Raw genomic sequence first — 20,204 nt, 5'->3', positions numbered from 1 at the left:
CAGGTCAAGGGTGTAAACGCCCCCAGTTTTGCTTTAAATGAGAATGTTGTGGGGAGCGTGGTTATTTCTGCTCATTGTAAACCCTGCACTGTAATGTCAATTACATTATGACTCATTCGCTCTCCACCAATTCCCTTTTCTCCTGACCTGCATCTGTGTATTCGTCGGACCTAAAATGTAATTCCATGGCTGTATTTAGATTATCGTGGCACTTCTTACCTTTATCAAATCAGTCTACTGATCCATGGTCTCTCCTTCCAGAATAACCCATTCTCCCCGAAGCGAGTCTTGTCCCTTTTGCCTTCACTTGAAATTCAGATGAGTGGAATGTCAGCAGTGGTTATCGTCTGGACCTGGGGTGACATCTCATTTAATCCCACGGGAGGGAGAGGTGAACAGGGAATTCGTTCCCTTGTCACCTTCATCCTGCCAGCTCTGATGGGCCACGGGTGCTGAGAAAAAAGAAATAATGCCATGAGGGCCTCATCTTATTCTGTCTTTATGTTGTGTACGTGTGGAAAGTCTACTTTTGTAATTTATTGTCATTTTTAAATTTCTGTAAAACTTTTTTGCTAATTGATTTAATTTCAACCATATGCTTTATAAATTGTAATCCGTATTGTTTTGGTTTTGTGATGATTCCACTATCAAGATCTGATATTTTTTGGTTTAGTTTTATTGTTAATTTGGTGATAGAAAATTAAAATGTGTGACAACCTACAATATAATCACCACGGATTTCTTAGCCATTATAGTTCAGTTGTAGCGGTTATGACTGATGTGTATCCTCTTTTTCATTTATTTACTTAAATTTGAGTTTAACGGAATAGTTTGACATGTTGGGAAATTCGCTCATTCTTATTGCCAATAGTTAAATGAGATGATCGATAGGCTGCTCTCATATCTGTCCGTAAAATGTAAGGCTGTGTAAGGCTAACAGGTGGTTAGCTTAGCATAGAGACTGAAAACAGTAGGAAACAGCTAGCCTAGTTGAATGACAAACATGGCTGATGACGGTTTGTAGGGTAAAGCTCAGTTCTGTGACCGCTGACTCTCTCTCTGATCACTTCACTTGACTTTCAATCAAGCCACTCACACGATACAGATTATGGCACTGATGAAAGCTTGAATCACAGGTGCCACCTCCATCCAGACATTAATGATAACTTATGGGTTGCTGCATGCAATGAATATTTTAATCTTTTTTTTTTTTTTACAATTATCTTCCAACACCTGCGTAATGCTATTGGTTTCAAACACTATACAGGCGATGAAAGAGAGTTGGAAGCCACTAAAAGTTGGTTTCTCAGAAATTCCGACAAGTACAGCTTCTTCACCAACGACGGTGACTGATTGATAAAACATTTCCTGGCATTTTCAAAAGCACCCTTACTGGTGATTATTTGAGAAAAGTGTTTTATTTAAACACATTCACATTAGCAAGAACATGGTATTCACCTACTTGAAGTGCATCTGTGTGTGTTGCACACCCATACTGGTCCTCCTTTTGCCACAGGGATAAAGACACACCAATTAGCATGCACCAGTTGATTTACTCAGGAACTGGAGAAAAGCCCAGCGGGGGAGGTGAGGGTTCAGGAGGCCGAGGCGGTGCGCCTGGGCCGGGCAAACATTAGAGTGGCACTGCAGTAAGAATAATTAGCCACACAGTTGTTTCTTGGATGCGTAATGACTTTTGAGGAAACTTTAGCCACATAGCCAATTACCGTGTAACGGCCATTAAAACCCACACAGACAGCTGCAGTGGCTCTCGTCCTCTTTGTGTTCACAAACTCTTCTCCATGGAGATGAATAGGTGCAGATAGACGAGAGCAAATACATTTTCCTGTGCCGGTTCTCCCGGCTGAATATGTAAATTCCATGTCATACGCATGATGCATTACCCTCAATACATGAACAATGTGTAAGCTTTTCAGGGATTAACCTATAGACAGTCTTATTTTCTCACAAACAGCTGTTCATGTATGTGGTTTAATTGGGTTTTTCAAAAGTTGTTAGGCAATTACAACTTTGCTTTCATTCTCAATTTATTGTCACAAGGTTTTTTTATTAGGAACGAATTTTCTCTTTGCAAATGAGATCCAACGAATAAATGAAGGACACGGGTGAATGTGCAGCCACCTTCTAGGCTGCATTCATTCTGACAGATGTAGGAATTTGTGTTTGCAGTGTGGCTGGCTGGCTACTTAGGTGTGCACTGGACTTCTTGGTAGAAAATATATTCTGTTTTAATGATTGCTCTGGGAGCTTCTCGTGCTCCCTGGTGTCTTCTGAGTGTGGTCACACTCCAGTGGCTTTTGTTTCGATACAGATTCTCTTGTATTGAATCTTGCTTTTTCTTTTACTTTTCTGTTGCCCCCCCAATTCCATATTTCTTCCTCCAATGCGCCTTATCGAACGTTCGTAAATAATTCGCTGTCCTGCGCCCACATTCGTTATTCCTCCGGCCTGCTCTTGCTCTTACCCTCTCCGTTAGAACCTAACTTCCATTCTTTGCCTTATCTATATGGAAATGAGTCAGTGTGAAAGTGTGGGAATGCTGATAGCAGTGCAGGTTACAGTATATGTAACTCAGACATGTGCAGTGTGTATGTGATGCTCATTGAGGCCCACCATCCAGTCACAGGCTCTGGCTGATGGAACAATTAACTTTGACATCAATGAGTTCACGCTCAAAGTCAAATCCTGCATTTCTCCGGTTCAAATTGCCGCGATCAATTATTCAATCTTGCATCAATGAAGCACAAAACTGCCCAAAAATGCTGCTGTATGAATCATATTCTCTTCATCACACTCACTACACCATTAATACAATAAAAATCATGCTTGCCTTTGTTTATAGACCCGCTAAGTGGCCACCATACAAGGGGTCCAGTCTTCCAGGATTGATTATCTTCCCAGTTCAGTCATGTGAAAAAAAACACACTTCACCGGGACAAAGCAGCCAATTCATTTACCATTGATTTTCCCTTTAACCTCCAGAGATCTGCAAAGTAATGAAAATGCAATTAAACTTGAATAAAAAAAAAAAAAGGAGGTTGGTGGCTTTTGTGTCTTCATTATGGTAATACAAATAGCATGGTGAACACACACACCCACATGCACCACTGCATATACGCTGAGATAGCTTGAAATGCTGTATGTGTAAACTGTAATGGTTCAATGACCACTAAGCAGACTCTTTCCTTTTAGGATACCTGTTCCTACATGTTACTCCAGGGCAGGTTGCTCCACACTTGAGGAAAGACGAGTAGTTTGGATTTGCTGTATCCTGACTGTCTGGTACTGTTGTGCAACACCCACATGCCTTACTGAGCTTAAGCAAACCTCTGGAAGTGCACCATATACTTTCTTAGAAACCAGGATTACAAAAAACGTTTTTTTACCCGATCTGCTAAGCACCCCTTCCTTCTGAACAATTTTCTGTTGGTGAAAAAGTTCCTTGATGCCTATTTAGTCTAACAGTCATATCAAGAGGTTGTTGTTTTTTGCCCCTAATGGATCTGAGACTAGAAATAAAACAAAATATCCATATAGTTTCCTGCAGTCATAAAATGGGATGTTATTAAATCATCCAAGAACGATGGTTATTGAGGGGCACGCAACTTTTTTAACACTACCTAACTAACTTTATTGTCGTAAATCTGTCTTGCAGCCACATAATCTACATAACAATCATTTGTACATAATAAATACACAAAACAAAATACGTCAAACCAACAAGCTCACATAAAGCGATCTGTGACAACATAAACATTCATGGCACAAGGAGACAAAGAATCCCTCACCCTGTTAGGCCTCACATGGGCTGATAACATATTGCCTATCTCTGTCAAACTCATCACGATTTAAAAAAAAGCTGTTTCTTTTGCCAACTGAGCCAAACTGCTGTCAGACGTTAAATAAATGACTTGCATTATCGCTCATTGTATCAAACAAGATTTTTATCTGGCTAGCCAACTTATCGCCTGAGTTGTAGAGCATCAAACACAGACTTAATTTAAACGTTTTAATAAAAGACACAACATACAGGGAAATCCCTATCGGTACCCATCTAACCAGTGGAGTCAGGATCCTTGTTTTTGTCACTGAAGTCACAGCGGTGTGTCACAACACACGGCTTATGAGGGTTTGGAAGACATTACCACATCTGATGTCTCCGAGCGTGACAGGGCCGACGGTTTCATCGAGACGTTTACTGTTGGTGTGACATCTAATCCGTCAGCGGTGACCTCCAGGCCCCCCCAGCATGGCTTCAGACTGAAAGCTTTACGATTGTAAGTGATGTCTCCTCCGCTGAGATGTATTATCTCTGACACCTGCTCACATTTGTGCATGTTTGCCCGTGAAATCTGAATATGTGGCAGAGGCATTGAGTCCACTATGGTTTGATATTCACATGTTACATTCAAAAAACTAAATTATAAGAGCTTATAGGCAACTTCTCGTGTGCAGCCACAAAACCAAACTGATTTTCTCTCCCTCTTTTCCAGTGCAGAAGGCTGCTGGAAGCCTCCAAGTGAGAAGATTCTGTTGACACTTACATATGCTGCAGCTTATCTGCTTGTTTACAACATAGAGAAGTGTGAGTAGTTTCAAGAACACCCATTGAGCTCTACGCACATTGGTGAGTCCTTCGAAATTCTCAGTGTGTGTGTGTGTGTGTGTGTGTGTGTGTGTGGCCGATGCAGCACCAGCTTGCTGCATTAAATGTGCAGCATGCGTGAAATGCAATATTAAGAACTGGATTAGTTATCAGGGGCAAAATGCATGGATTCAACTTTAATAAGTCTGTTAAAGCCTTTTAACAAAAAATCAGTAGATAACCATGTATAACTAAAACCTGTGATTGTAGTAAATATCTATACGTCCTGGTTAGATGTATCACATGCATTACTGAATATTTTCTGCTAAATGCTTGAACAAACCGTTTTTATGAACACCACAAGCATCATCATTGAAGAAACTAAAACAAACAAATAAAAGAAACCACATGTAAAACAAAAAATAAACTGTGAGGTTTGGGTTACATCGCCTTCCAGGTCTGAGCCAAATCAGCTACAAAAAGCACGAGCATGGAAAATTCTTACGCCGACATCTGCCCGAGGCTAAATTTCAGTCGTAGTCCATGTCTGAAGCTTAATGGTCACATTTTCAGACTGGAAACTGAGCCAATTATTGTTTGTTTTTCTTTCTCTTTTTTGGGTTTGGTTTTCTGTTGAGCAATTCATCTTCTAAATGGATACAGTTTGGATCTCGCTCATGCTGCCTGGTCCGGTTTCAGAGCTGGTTAATGGAAATAAATGTGAGTGCATTAGTGCACATGCTGCCTGCTGAACAGACACTGTCCTCACCCTGCATGCTAAAACGCAGCCTCGTAAAAGTCTGTGTGATTCAGATGGTATGTGGAGGATTTGCTATGCAATTCTTTTTTTTCCATCCAGAAGGATTAACGGTAGATAAAGCTTCATGAGAAGAATAAAATGTTCCATTACATTTCCTCTTCGCTTCGCATTTTAATAAAGACAGACAGGTTTTAAACACTCTATCATCAGAGGCAATAACTGAAGTGCCTAAATAAAAGAACAGCCCTTATCATTTTCTAAGCATGTTCCTTCATGATTAACCATTATAATACAAAGCATTCAACAGTTGTTGAGACATTCCAGTCATGACCAAAGTGGTGCACCGACCACCCGACTGACAGACCTAATGTACACGCCCTCCTGAATCTCCGGACTTTGTTGTTTATTGTAATTCTGCTGAGACTGAACCCCCCCACCATGTCCAGTACATGCCTCCCATCAGGTAAACTGTGACAAAGTTCAATTCTCAGGCAATACGATGCATCCTTCTTTTTCCCTCCCTCACCTCCAAGCCCTGTTCATATCGCCACGTTTGCTGCATGTTGACATGGAAAATATTTTAGGGTGCAATAGCGATGATTCATATATACACACAGTCTCAAAGCGCTCTGTGTTTGTCTTTAAACTTCTCTTTTCCCCAAATCGTGTATATAAGCCATGTTTAGGAAGGGGAATATCATTCCCTGGAGCCTGAGACGCCTGGATGCACTGTTTTTACACAGAAGGAGCCGCTGCTGTTTTACATGTTTTAATGGAGAACTTTAATGAGATTTTGGCAAACTGGGACTTTTCCTTCTTTATCTAAACTGGGACTAAGATTGGTGATGGCAAGGTGGCGACTGTCTGAGAACTCAGACGTCGTCAAAGCATTTTGTGTGTGTCAAACGTCTGCCGACAGCGCTTCAAGACAAGCGTGTAAGAAACTGTGCTACAGTAAGAACACTGGATTCTAACGTTTTTTCCTATTGACCTCTAAAGGAGCACAAAAAAAGGTTGTTCAATGACTTCCAGATAAAAGGCAAGGTGTTTCACTCCTTTCATCACCTGTATGCGTGTGTCTGGAGTGTGTGTGGATGTTTACACATAACAGCGAGCTGGTAATGCAGAGCTGAAGCACTGGGCATGACGACATGTCTCCAGGCCTTGACGTTCTCTGCTGCCGTTTACTAAACAGCCTCGATAGGACATGACTGTTTTAGTAAATACAGAAGGTGTGTGTGTGTTTTGGGTTGATCTGGTACCAGGACAGTTAGCTTCGTTTTTCAGGGTTAGCGGTTATCCAAAGTGAAGTAGTGCATCGCTTCACTTTCAGAGGGGATAAACAGATTCACGAGCTGCAGGAGAGCGAGGTGTGGAATATGTTTGACGCCGCAATAATCAGGACACTTCTTACACACACACACACACACACACACACACACACACACACACACACAAATCTCTCATTGCATACCAGTTTGTTCTCTGTCTGAGTTTACAATATAAACACCACTCACTTGTGTGCCCTGCAGTGCACACACACACACACACACACACACACACACACACACACACACACCGTCTGTGTGTGTGTGTGTGTGTGTGTGTGTGTGAGGGGGGCGTGCATTCCGTTAGTTCGACAGGTGTGTGGAAGACTGCCACGAGCCGGGCAGCAGGTGGAGATGAGGATTTATAGATTTTAATCGCATCACTCTGTTGAGCAATAATTCTACTGCTCGAGGCAAAGACGGTCTATCGCTACAGTAGCGTGTGATTGATGGATGTTGCCTCGGGTATCCCTGAATCATTGAGAAACTAGCCTGCCCTACAATACGTGTGTGCTGCAATGTACGACAGCTTCATTTTCTCACCGAATGCACGTTGAGGTAATCAAACAGGTGAGAGTTTTGATGAAGGTTTTAAGTGGTTTTGTCTACTGGAAAAGAATAAAAAAAAGGATATGAGAAGAAATGCCAGGAGGAAAAACTGTATAATAATTGGATGTTATATTAAATTTGAAAGGGTTGTGATCTGTATATGAGGTCTGTCCAAATAAAGATTATACAAGCAACAGACCAGGGGGAGTTCCAAAATATCTGAGAATGTATTGTGTTGTGTGTTTCAATAAAGAGCTAATTGACTTTGGTTTTCAGGAAGCCGGAGGAGGTAAATCCCTCAGTTTTTTAACCGTTTCTTATCTGGAGAGCTTCATCTGGAATGATGCACTCTCCCCCTGACCTTGTCATCAGCACGGCGTGATTAACGGCTGTGAATTTGCATCAGTTTGAAACTGTCTGAATAAGACGGCAGAAGGCGACGTGTGCTGTTAATGAAGTCGCAGAGACAACAGCAGCCTCGCAACATTCCGGTTGGCAGATCAAAAAGGACAAGGCAGAAGGTCACCCCTGCTCTTGATGCCACGTCTTTCACCTGCCAGCAGCACAGTCTGAACGAGATAAAGAGACAAAAACAAACCAATTGGCTGCATTGGGGCGACATGGGAAGGAAGTGCGACATGTTGGGACAGTGATGTTCTGATATTTACCCTGCTTTTCTTTTTTGTCTCCCCCTCCTCTCTGCTTATCTCCCGCTCCTTTTGCTGCTCTGTCTTTCGTAAAAATCTTGTGATCCCCTCTGTGCGGGAAGAGATCATCTATTTGCATACGGACCTGGCACAGCCAGGATTCCCTGAATGACTACTGAGGTTTAAGGCGCAGGCATTTCACTCATTTAAATCAGATAGTGTGCTTCCACAGCTAATAAAGCGGGACTTTATGATCCATCCAAGTGCAACCTCATCACTTGTTTTGAAATCAGTTATGCAAATTTTGAGAGGTTGACCCTTTAACCTTCAACCACTGAAGCACTTTGCCAATTGCACCAGGATGTTAAACTCGTCTTGTTCTGGGTTGTTCTCCAATGTGTTCTCTTTTCTCTTTCTTTCTGTGTTTAGTGTAAATGACTGTCATGCTGCCTGTGTTTCAGGGTAAATACAGGCCTCAGGCTGACACCTATCAAAGGATTTATATTGATATAGATAACACACTGTCTGTGCAGGATAGCTAAAGAAAAGAATAAAACTAAGTAATATGATTATTATCATGATTTGTGACAGTTGAAAGTTGCGTTCAACTTTTGTTTATTCAATTTAGAAAATGGTTATTACTGATTGAAAAAGTCCAAATTTACAATTGGACAGGGGAATCATAGACTCATGTGTTCTAGATGTTGGGAAATAAAATGTATTCAACAATATTATATTACTGTATGAATTACAAATGCTGTATCAAGACACATAACAGAAAATAGTCCATCTGACTTATTGCACATTTACACATCTGACTTTACACAAGTACATTGCAGTTGTTGGTTTTACGGTCTCTTTATTTTCAAAACTGTTCTTATCTTACATTATGATTGTTTCTTCTACTGCACATTACTGTTGTTATTCTCTTCATGTAACCTTTTTAAGAATAACAGTTTACAGAAGAAAGGCACCTATGAATTTCTTTGTACAGCAGAAACCTGTTTCTCTGTGCCTGTGGCAATAAAGTTTTTAAATTTGACTTAATAAAACCTACTGCGTGTACAGAATGTTCTTGGTTTTTCTTTCATGGTCTCAACTATCTATGATGTTGAAAAACGTTGAATAATATTGGTTAAAATTCACCAATAGTGAAGTGTTAAAGCGAGTGTTTAATTCACGCTTCAGCATCTTTACAGCTTTTTTTTTTTCCGGGTTGGTCCGCCTCTCCCCAAATGACGCTTCTTGCATCCACTCAGCAGTGTGTGAACAGATTGTGTGACGGACAGGGATTTCAGTGTTGTTTTGTGGAGCAAAGAGGGACATGGGAATGTTTAGGAGAATCAGTTAACTATCCATCACACAAAGATCGTGTTACACCGACATGCAGGTTCTACTCTGCCGGTCATCAGTTTTCTGACAGGACTGTTTTCTGTCGGTGGGCGCTTATTGCCTTGCTTACTTTCTGTCTTTTTGTCGTTTCTGAGATTAGGCTGCGGTGTTTGAGAGAAATCTGAGTCATAATTATTCTTCATGAAAATAAATTGAGAAATTGAGAAAATGTGTAGAACTCTAAAACCTTTTATTCATATCAAAAACACAACGCATATAGCATGTACCATTCATTAGGAATACATTTTATACAATAACAGTTGTACCGACAAACCAACAATATAAATGCATAACAATACACAAAACATTAACATATTTACAAAGCACAATAACCACTAAAAGACATCAGATTATTTAAGCTTTAGTACTACAAAAAACAACTTCTACCTTTTACCTTCTGTTAATTCCAACACACTCCCATACGTAGACAATGGTGTAATTAACTACTCCTCTAAATGTGCTGTCTGAGCGTTGTTTGTATGGTTGATACCATCAAAGAATCACAGATAGCAGTGTGAAATGACCTGGTGTCAGCAGATCAGATTCAGGATCTGCTAATAATGAGTCAGATCTGATAGAGGCCGGCTTTAGATTGAGTAAAAGCTGACTGAGGATCTGATAGCGGGGCTGACTACGGTTTCAGGGAGTGACACCCGTAGTAGCTGACTCAGCTGTTACTGTGGGAGTCTAACCCCTTTTTACTCGGCTGTCACACGCTATAGTGATCTCAACTGTCTCAGTCAGCGCAATCTGTGAGTGTGTGTGTGTGTGTGTGTGTTGTCTTTCACAACCGAATCTCTCTCTCTGACAAAAGTGACCAGACAGGTGACATTTCCCATCAAGAGTCTTTTCAAACCCAAACTTTCCCCCCTTAATGTCTCATTAAACCTCTGTGCCCTCGCGATGGTAGATGATTCCTGTCGAGCTCAGCGTAGGGTAAAAATGCCCACTGGACCCACTGTACTGGCTGAGGATGGGGCTGGCGTAGCCTAGGGAGGCGTGGGTGGGTGAAGAGGAGAGCACGGGGGGAGGCGGCCCTTGCGGCGCCCACTCTGGCCCAACTGAGTTGGGGGAGTAGCCCCCAAAGCTTCCAGGTTGCGTGGGTCTATGAGACCCATCTAAAGGCAGGTTGATCTGCAGCGGCCTGCTCAGCACGTCGCCTCCCACCTCGCCGGCTGCTCCGGCCGTCATGCCGGACATCTCGGACAGGAAGCTGCTGAGGCAAGGTGCGGGGCCTGACAATGAAGGGGAGGGGATCCTGTCCGGCGTGGAAGAGATGTTCAGGCCGGCCGAGTGTTTGGGGCTTCCCCTTTCGCTGTCACCTGACTCTGGAGCCCCCGAGCCGCCATCAGCGCCTGAGAGGGAATCGGACTTCCTCTTTCTTTTGCGACGGAAGTTTCCGTTGTCAAACATCTTCTCACAGTTTGGGTCAAGCGTCCAGTAGTTGCCCTTGCCTGTAGCGTGAGAATGCTGAGTTAGTGAGGCTCAATTTAAATTTGAAAATGGAAAAATGTCTTTAAACACACCGATGAAACACTACAGCACATTAAACACAAATATTACCTGGATCGTCCTCGTCTCTTGGTACTTTCTTGAAGCAGTCGTTGAGTGACAGGTTGTGTCTGATGGAGTTCTGCCAGCCTGCTTTGCTCTTGTTGTAGAAAGGGAAGTTGTCGGCCACATACTGATAGATCTGACTCAATGTCAGTCTCCGGTCTGGTGCTCCGTGGATGGCCATGGCGATGAGAGCGGAGTAGGAGTACGGCGGCCGGACCAGCTTCATCAGGTCTTCTTGTGAGGGGAGAGAGAACCAGCTCAGCTCCCCTCCCGGACCCCCGGCTCCGGCGGGACCCAGGTAAGGCCTCTGCATGCCATAGTGCTGAGGGACGAAGGGGGGGCCGGGGTTACCGGGCGGGCCGGCGGTAGCTAGGTACTGCGGCGTGTTGATCCCGGAGCCGTTGAACCAGAGGTAAGGGTTCGGGGAGGAGGTGGTGTAGTCGCTCAGGTCGTAGGAGGTCGGAGTGGTGCGCTGAGGACTTGGCAGCGAGGGAGGAGGGTAGTAGCAGTCGCTGTACATGCTGAGCTCAGGGGGCTCCTGGCCGAGGCTGGGGAACTGTGGGCCACACCGAGGAGGAGACTGTCCCTGGGCCTCAAACGCAGACATCGTAAAAATGTCTTCTTACTGCTCAGAGTCTGCTCGAAAAGTCCTTCTCCTTGTTCAGACCTTTGCAGGTATTTGAATGTGAGCTGGTCCAAATGATGGTCTCGACACTTCCAAGTTGTAAGCTACTCTTCTCCTCCCCCTTTCTGGTCCGTTTGCCCTTGCTTTATGTCAAGATGTCACCTGTCATACCTGCTTTATCTGTTCCTCTGGAAACGCCCCCTGCCTCGTTTGATTGGTTGTTTTTTCAGGTGAGAAGCCTGTTCCTACTTTCTCTCAGTTTTTTTCCTGGTGTCAGCTGGTTCACTTCCTCCAGGGGTTTTGTTCACCCTCAATTAAATAATTTTCCACTCAAGCTGTTCAGTCATCTGGCCTTTATTGATGATTATGATGTAAATTGAAACACAATGAAATAATTTAGATTATACATGTAATCATTCTTTTTTCTGCTTGCTAATCCTGGCCAGTTTAGTCATTATGAAGATGAACAACTGTCTCTTACAGAACAGAGACTAATGTTTTCTTATTTAATTATGGATCATATTTAGAGTTACATTAATATTAGATTGCATCCATATTTTCTATAAAGCTTTACCACACTTAAAGAGTGATAACTATCATGAACAAAACAAAAGCAATTGTAATGGCCTCTTAGCTGTAGCAATATCAAAGGAATATCATAAAAGTAGCTTCAGACTACCGCAGTAGTAGGAATAATGGGTTAATAACAGCATTACAGTAACAGTAGTTTATACGGTATCATTTGAATATAATAGTATTTTGATATTATTTAGCCAATTCAAATGGCAACTGTAGGCGGCGTAGCATTTCCTTTTATATATGTTAGCTAATTTCCCCCAGATATTTCCAAGCAATACAGGCAACATTACCTTACATTATCTTTTTTGATAATGTTTCGAATTATTGCCAAACCAGTGTAGCCTGCCTACAGTCAGTGGAAGTTTTTAATACAGTCATTTTACGTAATAAGGGTTTTGTGTGGCGAAAACAATCCCGAATATCGTAGGAAGTTACATCATGACGTTCTAAAATAAGAATGCGCATCGTTTTTGGTTTTTTTAAGTTAGCGCGAGAGCTTTTTATTTCAAACCTTCTTACCGAAGAAAGACGCTCGACCGTAAGTTTTGCACATTTTAAAATGAGATAATACACATTTAACCCCATGAACTACTTATTTGAACTACAGCTGTTGTTTGTAGATGCTGCTGTTCCCCTTGACAGATGAAATTCCGTCAAAATTGTATTTTTAATCGTATTTCTATCATGCTAACTTGACCGTAGCTAACTTAATACCACAGCGCCGCAAGCTAGCTAGCTTAGCTGACGATAGTGTTGTCGGAGAAGTGTCTGTGTGACGGGACAGCTGATTAAAAAGACAACCGCCGGTTTGTAATTTAAGATGGCCAACTCGTCATCTCTCCCCGAGCTACCACAGGACAGCGTGGACGACGTGTTGGAGCTGAACACGGACTTGGAGAGAATGATAGAAGCCGTTGAGATTACATCAGGTGTGTAACTTTGTCTCGTTGTAACACCGCGTTAGACAGGCTTCTTTTAATATGGCTGCAATTCGGGAATCAGATGTCACATACCGGTGCATGTCTGGTAATAACCACCGTTATCTTCGTGTGTGTCCACCTGTAGTGCAGCTGACTTGGATGAGTTATGACATGGTGGCCGTTCGGACCAGTCCTGAGCTGGGGACCTCCATGCTGAAGCTGAAAGAAGACTATCATAAGTGCCGCGCTATTATCTGTGGAGACCGAGACCAGGAGCCAGAGATGGACATATAAACTATTCCTACTGCCTCAACATCTATTCAGAGCTCATATCAGAGTTTTCAGTTCCCAAGACGATGTTTCTTTGTGTTAAAAATAACGATGTTACATTCAGTAATGACTTATTGTTAGTTGATGTTAGCAAGGCCTTCAGTTTGTGTTAGATATGTGGGTTGTAAAGTATTCTGATGGCTTTAGCCTGTTCAATTGAATAATAAAAACGCATAAAGCCAGAATGTCTTCTGTGTTGTTGTTTTTTACAGACATAGACTTACATGTCTGTTGTCACCTACTTTTGGAATGTATTAAAGTGTAATTATTCCCCCAGGATTTACCAATGATCTCATGTCATAGATAAGTACCAAATAGGGTAATCTATAGGGTAACCTTCGGGTCTGAATTAAAACAGTACTGAGCCATTTTCAACCTTCAAAACCCAGATCTTTATAAACAATGTCAATGTTAACACCTGCATTAATGTCTTTCATCACACTACTGTTATATCGTTCACTTTACAGCTCAATAAATCACATTTCAATGTGCAGTACCTCTTTTTAATGTTCATGTTTACTTGGGATATTGTACCAGTAGTCAGAATTGCACTTTCAAGTTTGTAAGATTTTGTGTGGTATAATTACAGTTGACATAGTCTGCTTTGTTCTTATGCAATTACTTTTTCAGATGGAGAACACAGAGAAGCGCACAGAGCAAGCTGCCTCAACTGCCTGCATTGATCTGGAGAACATGGTGAAAGGACTGGACTCCTTATCTCACTGCATGGATCAACTGGCATGTATGTTTGACTGTTCATCTCCAAAAAATGTCAGTAAGAATCAAATTATGCCACTAAGACGGCCTTGATGATCGATTTGCAAATATATGCAAAGCGTGTGATGTAACTGTTATCCGAGATGTGAAACGTGATAACCAAATGGGATTACTGCGCACCAACTGCTGCTCAACTTAGCCTTGCTTGTAGATGTCAGCGGGGCAGAGTTGCACGATGCTACATGACAGTCGGTCAGATTGCACTCTGCAGATGGGCCGATATGAGTAACGGAAAGATTTCACACATGTGGTTGTCCATCATGCCGTTTGATGTGAGGCATGATGTTGCAAGTTTATTTTTTTTATTTTGCCATGGGGGACAGTCTTGGGCAAAGACAGTCAAAGTAGTTGTCAGTCAACCTGTTGTTTTGGAGAGCTGTTGCCAGCTTTCAGATTTGAAAACAAAAAGAAAACGATTTTCTCAAAAGATCAAGTACTCGTGTCATTTTAGTTTTTCTGTTCCCCAAATTGTTTTAATTGTTCCATCTTTAATTGTTGCTCCTCTGTTTTCATTGCGGAACAATTTTGTTCATCAACACCGCCCTCAATAATCAAACTTATTTAGTATGCACAGTGCAGACTGACTCTTGAGTGAATTTTATTGAGCCTGTTTTACAGAGCACATTTTAAAAACCTGGTTTGAATTCATGTGTAAAATAGATATGGGAATAAATATACATTTCTCATTGATCTCAAACACAATGTACTTATGTTTGAGTAGCACATCTTTGGGTCAGATATACAGTGAAGACCAGTACTACTTTATAATAACAGGATAAAATAGAGAGGCATGTATCCAAGTTTAACATTCAGGTTATTTCCTCTTAAGTACTCTCATCCTTGGTGTGGAAGCTTCTATATTTTGAAACGTGACTTTCGGACATCTTAGAACTGTGTTGACCCGAGGCACTTGTGAAACCAGGTTTTCTGGATTTGTTTTCTGCCTGCAGTGCGAACCCAGTTGAGGCAATGTGATCTGATTGTTTGTGTTGGCCACCCTGACAAGTTGGCGCTGAAGCAGCAACCCCCCCAGCTGGACCTGAAACCGAGGCATGAAGAACAGAAGTAAGGCTGTGTGAACGTAGTTTAGTAAAATATACCAAAAAACATCAGCCGTGTAAAAAAAAAAAAAAAAAAAAATTATAATTTCTTTTCTCTCATTCTGTTCACTAAAAATGCAAATGATGTTACAAAAACAGAGGAATTACACAACAATGACCTTTTGCGTTTTGCAAAAAGTGTGCCACTGGTATGCATGCGCAGAAATTAGCATAGAGAGTCGGATGCAAACACCCACGTTAAGCTCGGTGCTGGTCAGAGACCCGCAGGGTGCAGCAGACAGCAGTGGCTCTGCGCTTCAGCGCTCTGGTCTGTGGCATCGATGAGCAGCAGTGGGGTGTCTGTGTGATAGATAATCATCTCCTTCACCCCGGGGAAACTCTACACACACACACACACACACACACACACACACACACACACACGCGCACACACACACAGGAAAAAGATGACAGGGGACTAATGACGCAGCGCGGCACAAGTCAGCATCAAACGCTCCCCTGAGGCGAGCCACAAGATGTGAACTTTTCAGTTTATTTTAAGTGAACACAGACCGGCTTTCGCCTTCCTCATTTCAACATTATTTTTTAATGGCATCAGCATTTCCAGTTTACCTGGGTCTTTCTCAAGCCAGTGCCGAGGGAGTAGGAGTCGCCTTGGTTGCGGATCATGATGTTGTAAACCCTGCCTTGTGTGAGCAGCATCAGGGTGTAGGGGTGCTCGGCCTCGCCGTGTGAGCTGTCCCTCACCACAAATGCCCCGTCCTAAAAACACAAACGTGGACAAATCCACACGGACACACATTCAGCCAGTTTAACACGATATTGCAAATACCATCCTGGTAAAGCTGCATGTTTGTGTGTACGTGTGTCTGTGCTCCTGAGAGAGGAGGGCAAGACTGACCTTGTTCACCTCTCTGAGGGAGACTTCAGCTTGGTGTCTGGTCACCTTTCCTCCGTACCAGCTGGGATCCAAACCCTGGATACAACATAACAAGACAGTCGTAGTAAAGACTACAGAAACCGGCTCTTCCTTCTCATCGTAACAGGTATTCTCAGTTAACCCAGTCTAGTGAATAAAATCTCTTGAGTTCATAGCAGACATAAGAGTCCCTCTGTCTTCTTTGTTTTTACAACAGCGCCATCTGCTGTTCCCCTACTGAAATTACTCAAACTGCACAGAAAAGCACCCTCTTAATATCACTGGTGCTCACTAGCAAGCACAGTTTATATGGAAGTCATGGCTCATTTGTCATTCCACATTTGCGCCTCACCTTACTTTGTCCTGGTATTGAGTTGGCAACCTTAGCAGGCTGTGTTGACACTGGAGGAACTGGAATGACTTTAGCTGCTCTGGGAGTGGAGAGATGAAATGGAGCATCATTGAAATAATACTCAAATAATTTCATTACCTGGAGTGACAGGCTTGCTAGACTCATAAGCTGTTACGGTTGGCCTACCTGTTGGACACATCTGTGGGTTTGGGGACTCTGGGTTTAGGGATAGTGCTCGTGGATGAGCCAGGAGCCTTGACAGCGCCGCCCTCTTGTGGACAAAACGGAATGTGAACAGCAATTTTGTTTTGCAATAACATTTTGCTGTTCAACCGGTACAATCGCCCCAAACAGTATATAATAAGCAGCACCTACTTGATTTTGTACGGTCTGTCTGGGATGGGCCAGATTGTCCGGGCTTCCTGCTCCTGTCGATATGCAGGTTGTGTTGGCTGGCTGGTGTTCAGAATGGGACAACATGTTTTACAGAAGGATTAGTTCATCATCATCATCATCATCAATAGCTCAGGTGGTCATGGAGTCAGTAAATGTGCCGTCACCTTGTGCTTTGAAAGGTCTCTGAGGCGTCGGGTTCACTCTGGGTGGACAAAACGGTGGAGGTTTTGAGGTCCTTTCAGCAGTGGTCGGCTTATGAACAGGATCTACACACACACACACACACACACACACACGTGTTTTAACTTAGGCCTGCAGGAAATGGGATCACCAATTCTGCTTTCCAAGCACATCAAACGAAAAGGCAGGAGATATGCTGATATGTTTTTACATGTTTCTGTCACCTCTGCAGTGACTATCCTGAAGTTTAGCCATTCTGGGACGTCGAGGAGGCTTCGGTGTGTCTGCAGAGGAAGGCCTCTCGCTGGTCTCTTCATAGGTCTCCTCACCGTCTTGCTGCTCAGCTGTCTGTGGCTCAGTCAAAGCACAGATGTAGTCGTCTTCCTCTGGACCATCATAGTCGTTATCACTTTCATTGTCCTGCCCCACACACACACACACACACACACACACACACACACACACACATACAACCCAGACATGTGATCTATTCCTTGTGTTATGTGTCACTTAATTTGCTTTGACGCTGACAATTTTTTTTAACATTAAAAGATGTGTTTTACTTACAAACTCATCAGAGTCCCAGTCTTCTTCCTCCTGTACTGTTGGAAAATAAGCCATAAAAAGAACAGTATCATCAGGCCTAAGGAAGGATGGCTTTATGATATTAGTGGCATAGTCTAACCCAAGTGTCCTTTACCTTTTTTTGGGTACTTTCGTGCCTTTGATCTGCACAGAAAATGAGAACGTTATGCATTGTTGTTACAGTTTCACATCCGGTATGAACTGTAAAATGAAATCTGTTTTCCTACTTTTGACCAAAAGCCTTCTTCTGATCCCCCTTGTTGATATCACTTTGAATCTTAGTAACTGATCTATGAAGATACAAAACCCTTTTTAAAACAATATCTTTGGTTAGGATTACTGTTCGTTGTCAATGAAATAAATGTATTTTCAGTCGGACTCACGGGACATAAAGGCTGGGGAACACTTGAAGGTTGCACATCGTCATTTCCTGGATGACGTAGATTTGAATATTAAAGAAAAATAAATTGTATTTCAGAATGGTAAATGCGTGCACAGGCCTGCAGAGATGTAGTACATCCTTACCATGAACTGTGCTCCACTTATGCTCTCCTTTATCACGAGTTTGTCGCAGCCGGATAACTTCAGCTGAGAGGACGTCACAGACTTTTAGAGCAGGCAAATCAACTTTAACTGCATGTCTTGAGTTATATACTTGCCTTGAAATATCATAGTAGCTCAGTCTATTCTAACAGAGTGAACCTTGAACTGCTGCTTGCATTACTCAAGTGATATATTTGCATATACTGTAGTGTTTACTTAGTTTTATATGTATTGTACAGCCCCGGCCTTTTAAGATTTGTCACATCTCAAGTTTTGATTTAACTTTTTAGAAAAAGTAACTCCAGTACTTGTTACAGAAAACACTTTATTTCAACCTCAAGCGGTTCTTTTGATACTCACCCTCCTCATGTAGTCGGCCAGACTTTGGGGACTCCATCCCAGCACCTCCACTTTAGAGGGAACATTGTTCAAACTCATGCTCGTCTCCTGTAAGCGTCACAAAATGAAGGGTTTAATCGACTTGCTTTGCAGTGGTCTCACAAAACTGTTGCTCTTGAAGTCTTCAACGCACTCGACCTGTAAAAATGAAAGTTAAATATGACCTCTCTGCCCTTAAATAGGCACATTTGTGTCATCTTCGCCCCCGTCTGTTGTGTAAAAAGGCTGAAGTAGCAAAGTTTCTGTGGTTTTTAAGCACTTGTGATATCAATGATATATCTGTATTTCCTTCTCTAAACATAGAGCCTTCTGATTTCCTGTCACACACCTACATGCACGCCACCACATGCTTGTAGCTGCAGATGGTGGTTATTTTAGTTTGCGCTAACTGGTGTTGTCCGATTGCTGACTGAGCAGCTGGATCTTGATGTGAGATGCAGGTTTAAGTATGTTTAGATCTAAATAGACTGTGTAGCTCACGTCTAATGTGAATTTAAAGTTGACATACTCTTCTAAATAGATGCATTCGTATGCATTGGTTGATGTTTGCTGCTCAGAGATATAAGTCATGTTGTGATCACATGCATGCTTTTCATTCTAATTCATAACACGGCTTTTGTTGAAGGCCGCGTCGGGTCTGGAGTCCCAGCCCTCAGCCTGCGTCAGGCCTCTTGGCATCTCACACCCAGGTGAGAGAGGAGGGCCGCAGAGAGGAGGAATGATCAATCACGCTCAGATCCCCCTACACCCCCGGGCATGTCTGGGTGAATACATGAGTCCTCCTGGGGGGTCTCCGTGGGAGATCGACCCCCCCCCCCCCATTCCCCCCTCCTCGGTTTTCCTCCTCTGTCCTGATTGGGAAACTTTCCCTCCAATGAAAGACATGATACTGCCACACATGAAATAGAGTATAATTATACAGCAAGGTGTTGAATCAGTGTAAGATGATATTCAGTTACTGTGGTTGTTTCTCAAAGCAGGTAAAAGAGGAATAATCGGCAAGCTTGTGATGTGCAGCCACAAGCAACAGCATCATATGGACCAATATGGAAGCAATGATGCACTCAGTGGAGAGCAGAGGGAAGGGGCGGAGCGGGGGGGGGCTTCCATTGGGGCGAAACCTTCATTAACGCACAGCAGGGCAGCATGGGAAATACAGGACATCCCCACAAGCAAACAGACAAATGGGAAGCATGGGAGGGAGTGTTTTGGTCTGTGAGAGTGTTACTTGTTCCTTCTACAATTACGTTTTTTTTTTTTTTGTAGTGGTAGTTTCTCAGCTTTTTAAGTGTTTCTGGCTGTTTGTGTGATTTATTTTATCAGTAAATCTAACTCATTTTCAGTTTGTCAGATTTAGCTTCATTGGTCAGATATGAGTATCAATTTGACTCTGTTTTTGTTTCTCTCAATTTACGTGCACATAAATAGAAATGCAGCTATAGCCAGGACAGCTAGGTGTGTATACACATACAGTATGTATGTATGTGTGTATTGTGTGTATATATATATATATATATATATATATATATATATATATGTATGTATGTATGTGTATATATATATGTATGTGTGTGTATATATATACAGAACAACAACATACAATGTCTATAAGTAAGACCGTTTCTATTGACTGTAAACAATACAGCAGTACAATGGTGCATGCTGGAATAAATATTGAATAACCAATGTTACAGGTTGC

At 42.4% G+C, this 20,204-nt stretch overlaps 3 protein-coding genes across 3 annotated transcripts; 1 reads left to right on the top strand and 2 right to left on the bottom strand.

Moving 5' to 3' along the window:
- Positions 1-9,486: 9,486 nt before the first annotated feature.
- Positions 9,487-11,748, bottom strand: foxi3b (forkhead box I3b). Its single transcript, XM_068714405.1, has 2 exons — positions 10,846-11,748; positions 9,487-10,736 (listed from the first exon to the last, which is right to left on the bottom strand). The coding sequence occupies exons 1-2, from the start codon at positions 11,444-11,446 to the stop codon at positions 10,165-10,167; spliced, it is 1,173 nt and encodes a 390-aa protein (XP_068570506.1). The 5' UTR covers positions 11,447-11,748; the 3' UTR covers positions 9,487-10,164.
- Positions 11,749-12,671: 923 nt separating this feature from the next.
- On the top strand, positions 12,672-13,311 carry syce3 (synaptonemal complex central element protein 3). The gene is made up of 2 exons (XM_068714408.1): positions 12,672-12,972; positions 13,109-13,311. Exons 1-2 carry the CDS (start codon positions 12,864-12,866, stop codon positions 13,255-13,257), a joined length of 258 nt encoding a protein of 85 aa, XP_068570509.1. The 5' UTR covers positions 12,672-12,863; the 3' UTR covers positions 13,258-13,311.
- A 1,709-nt stretch (positions 13,312-15,020) lies between these two features.
- On the bottom strand, positions 15,021-18,625 carry lcp2b (lymphocyte cytosolic protein 2b). The gene is made up of 15 exons (XM_068714404.1): positions 18,467-18,625; positions 18,089-18,151; positions 17,947-17,993; positions 17,791-17,853; positions 17,679-17,707; positions 17,546-17,580; positions 17,203-17,398; positions 16,963-17,064; positions 16,778-16,858; positions 16,589-16,673; positions 16,403-16,481; positions 16,033-16,107; positions 15,744-15,893; positions 15,368-15,510; positions 15,021-15,109 (listed from the first exon to the last, which is right to left on the bottom strand). Exons 1-14 carry the CDS (start codon positions 18,542-18,544, stop codon positions 15,385-15,387), a joined length of 1,209 nt encoding a protein of 402 aa, XP_068570505.1. The 5' UTR covers positions 18,545-18,625; the 3' UTR covers positions 15,021-15,109; positions 15,368-15,384.
- Between the last annotated feature and the right edge of the window lie 1,579 nt (positions 18,626-20,204).

The sequence above is a fragment of the Cebidichthys violaceus genome, unplaced genomic scaffold, assembly GCF_023349555.1.
Source record: "Cebidichthys violaceus isolate CVI_PGR_0920_01 unplaced genomic scaffold, fCebVio1.0.p SCAF_2, whole genome shotgun sequence".
NCBI classification, from domain to species: Eukaryota; Metazoa; Chordata; class Actinopteri; order Perciformes; family Stichaeidae; genus Cebidichthys; species Cebidichthys violaceus.
The sequence above is the reverse complement of the archived record's forward strand: the minus strand, read 5'-3'. Positions and strand labels throughout refer to the sequence as shown.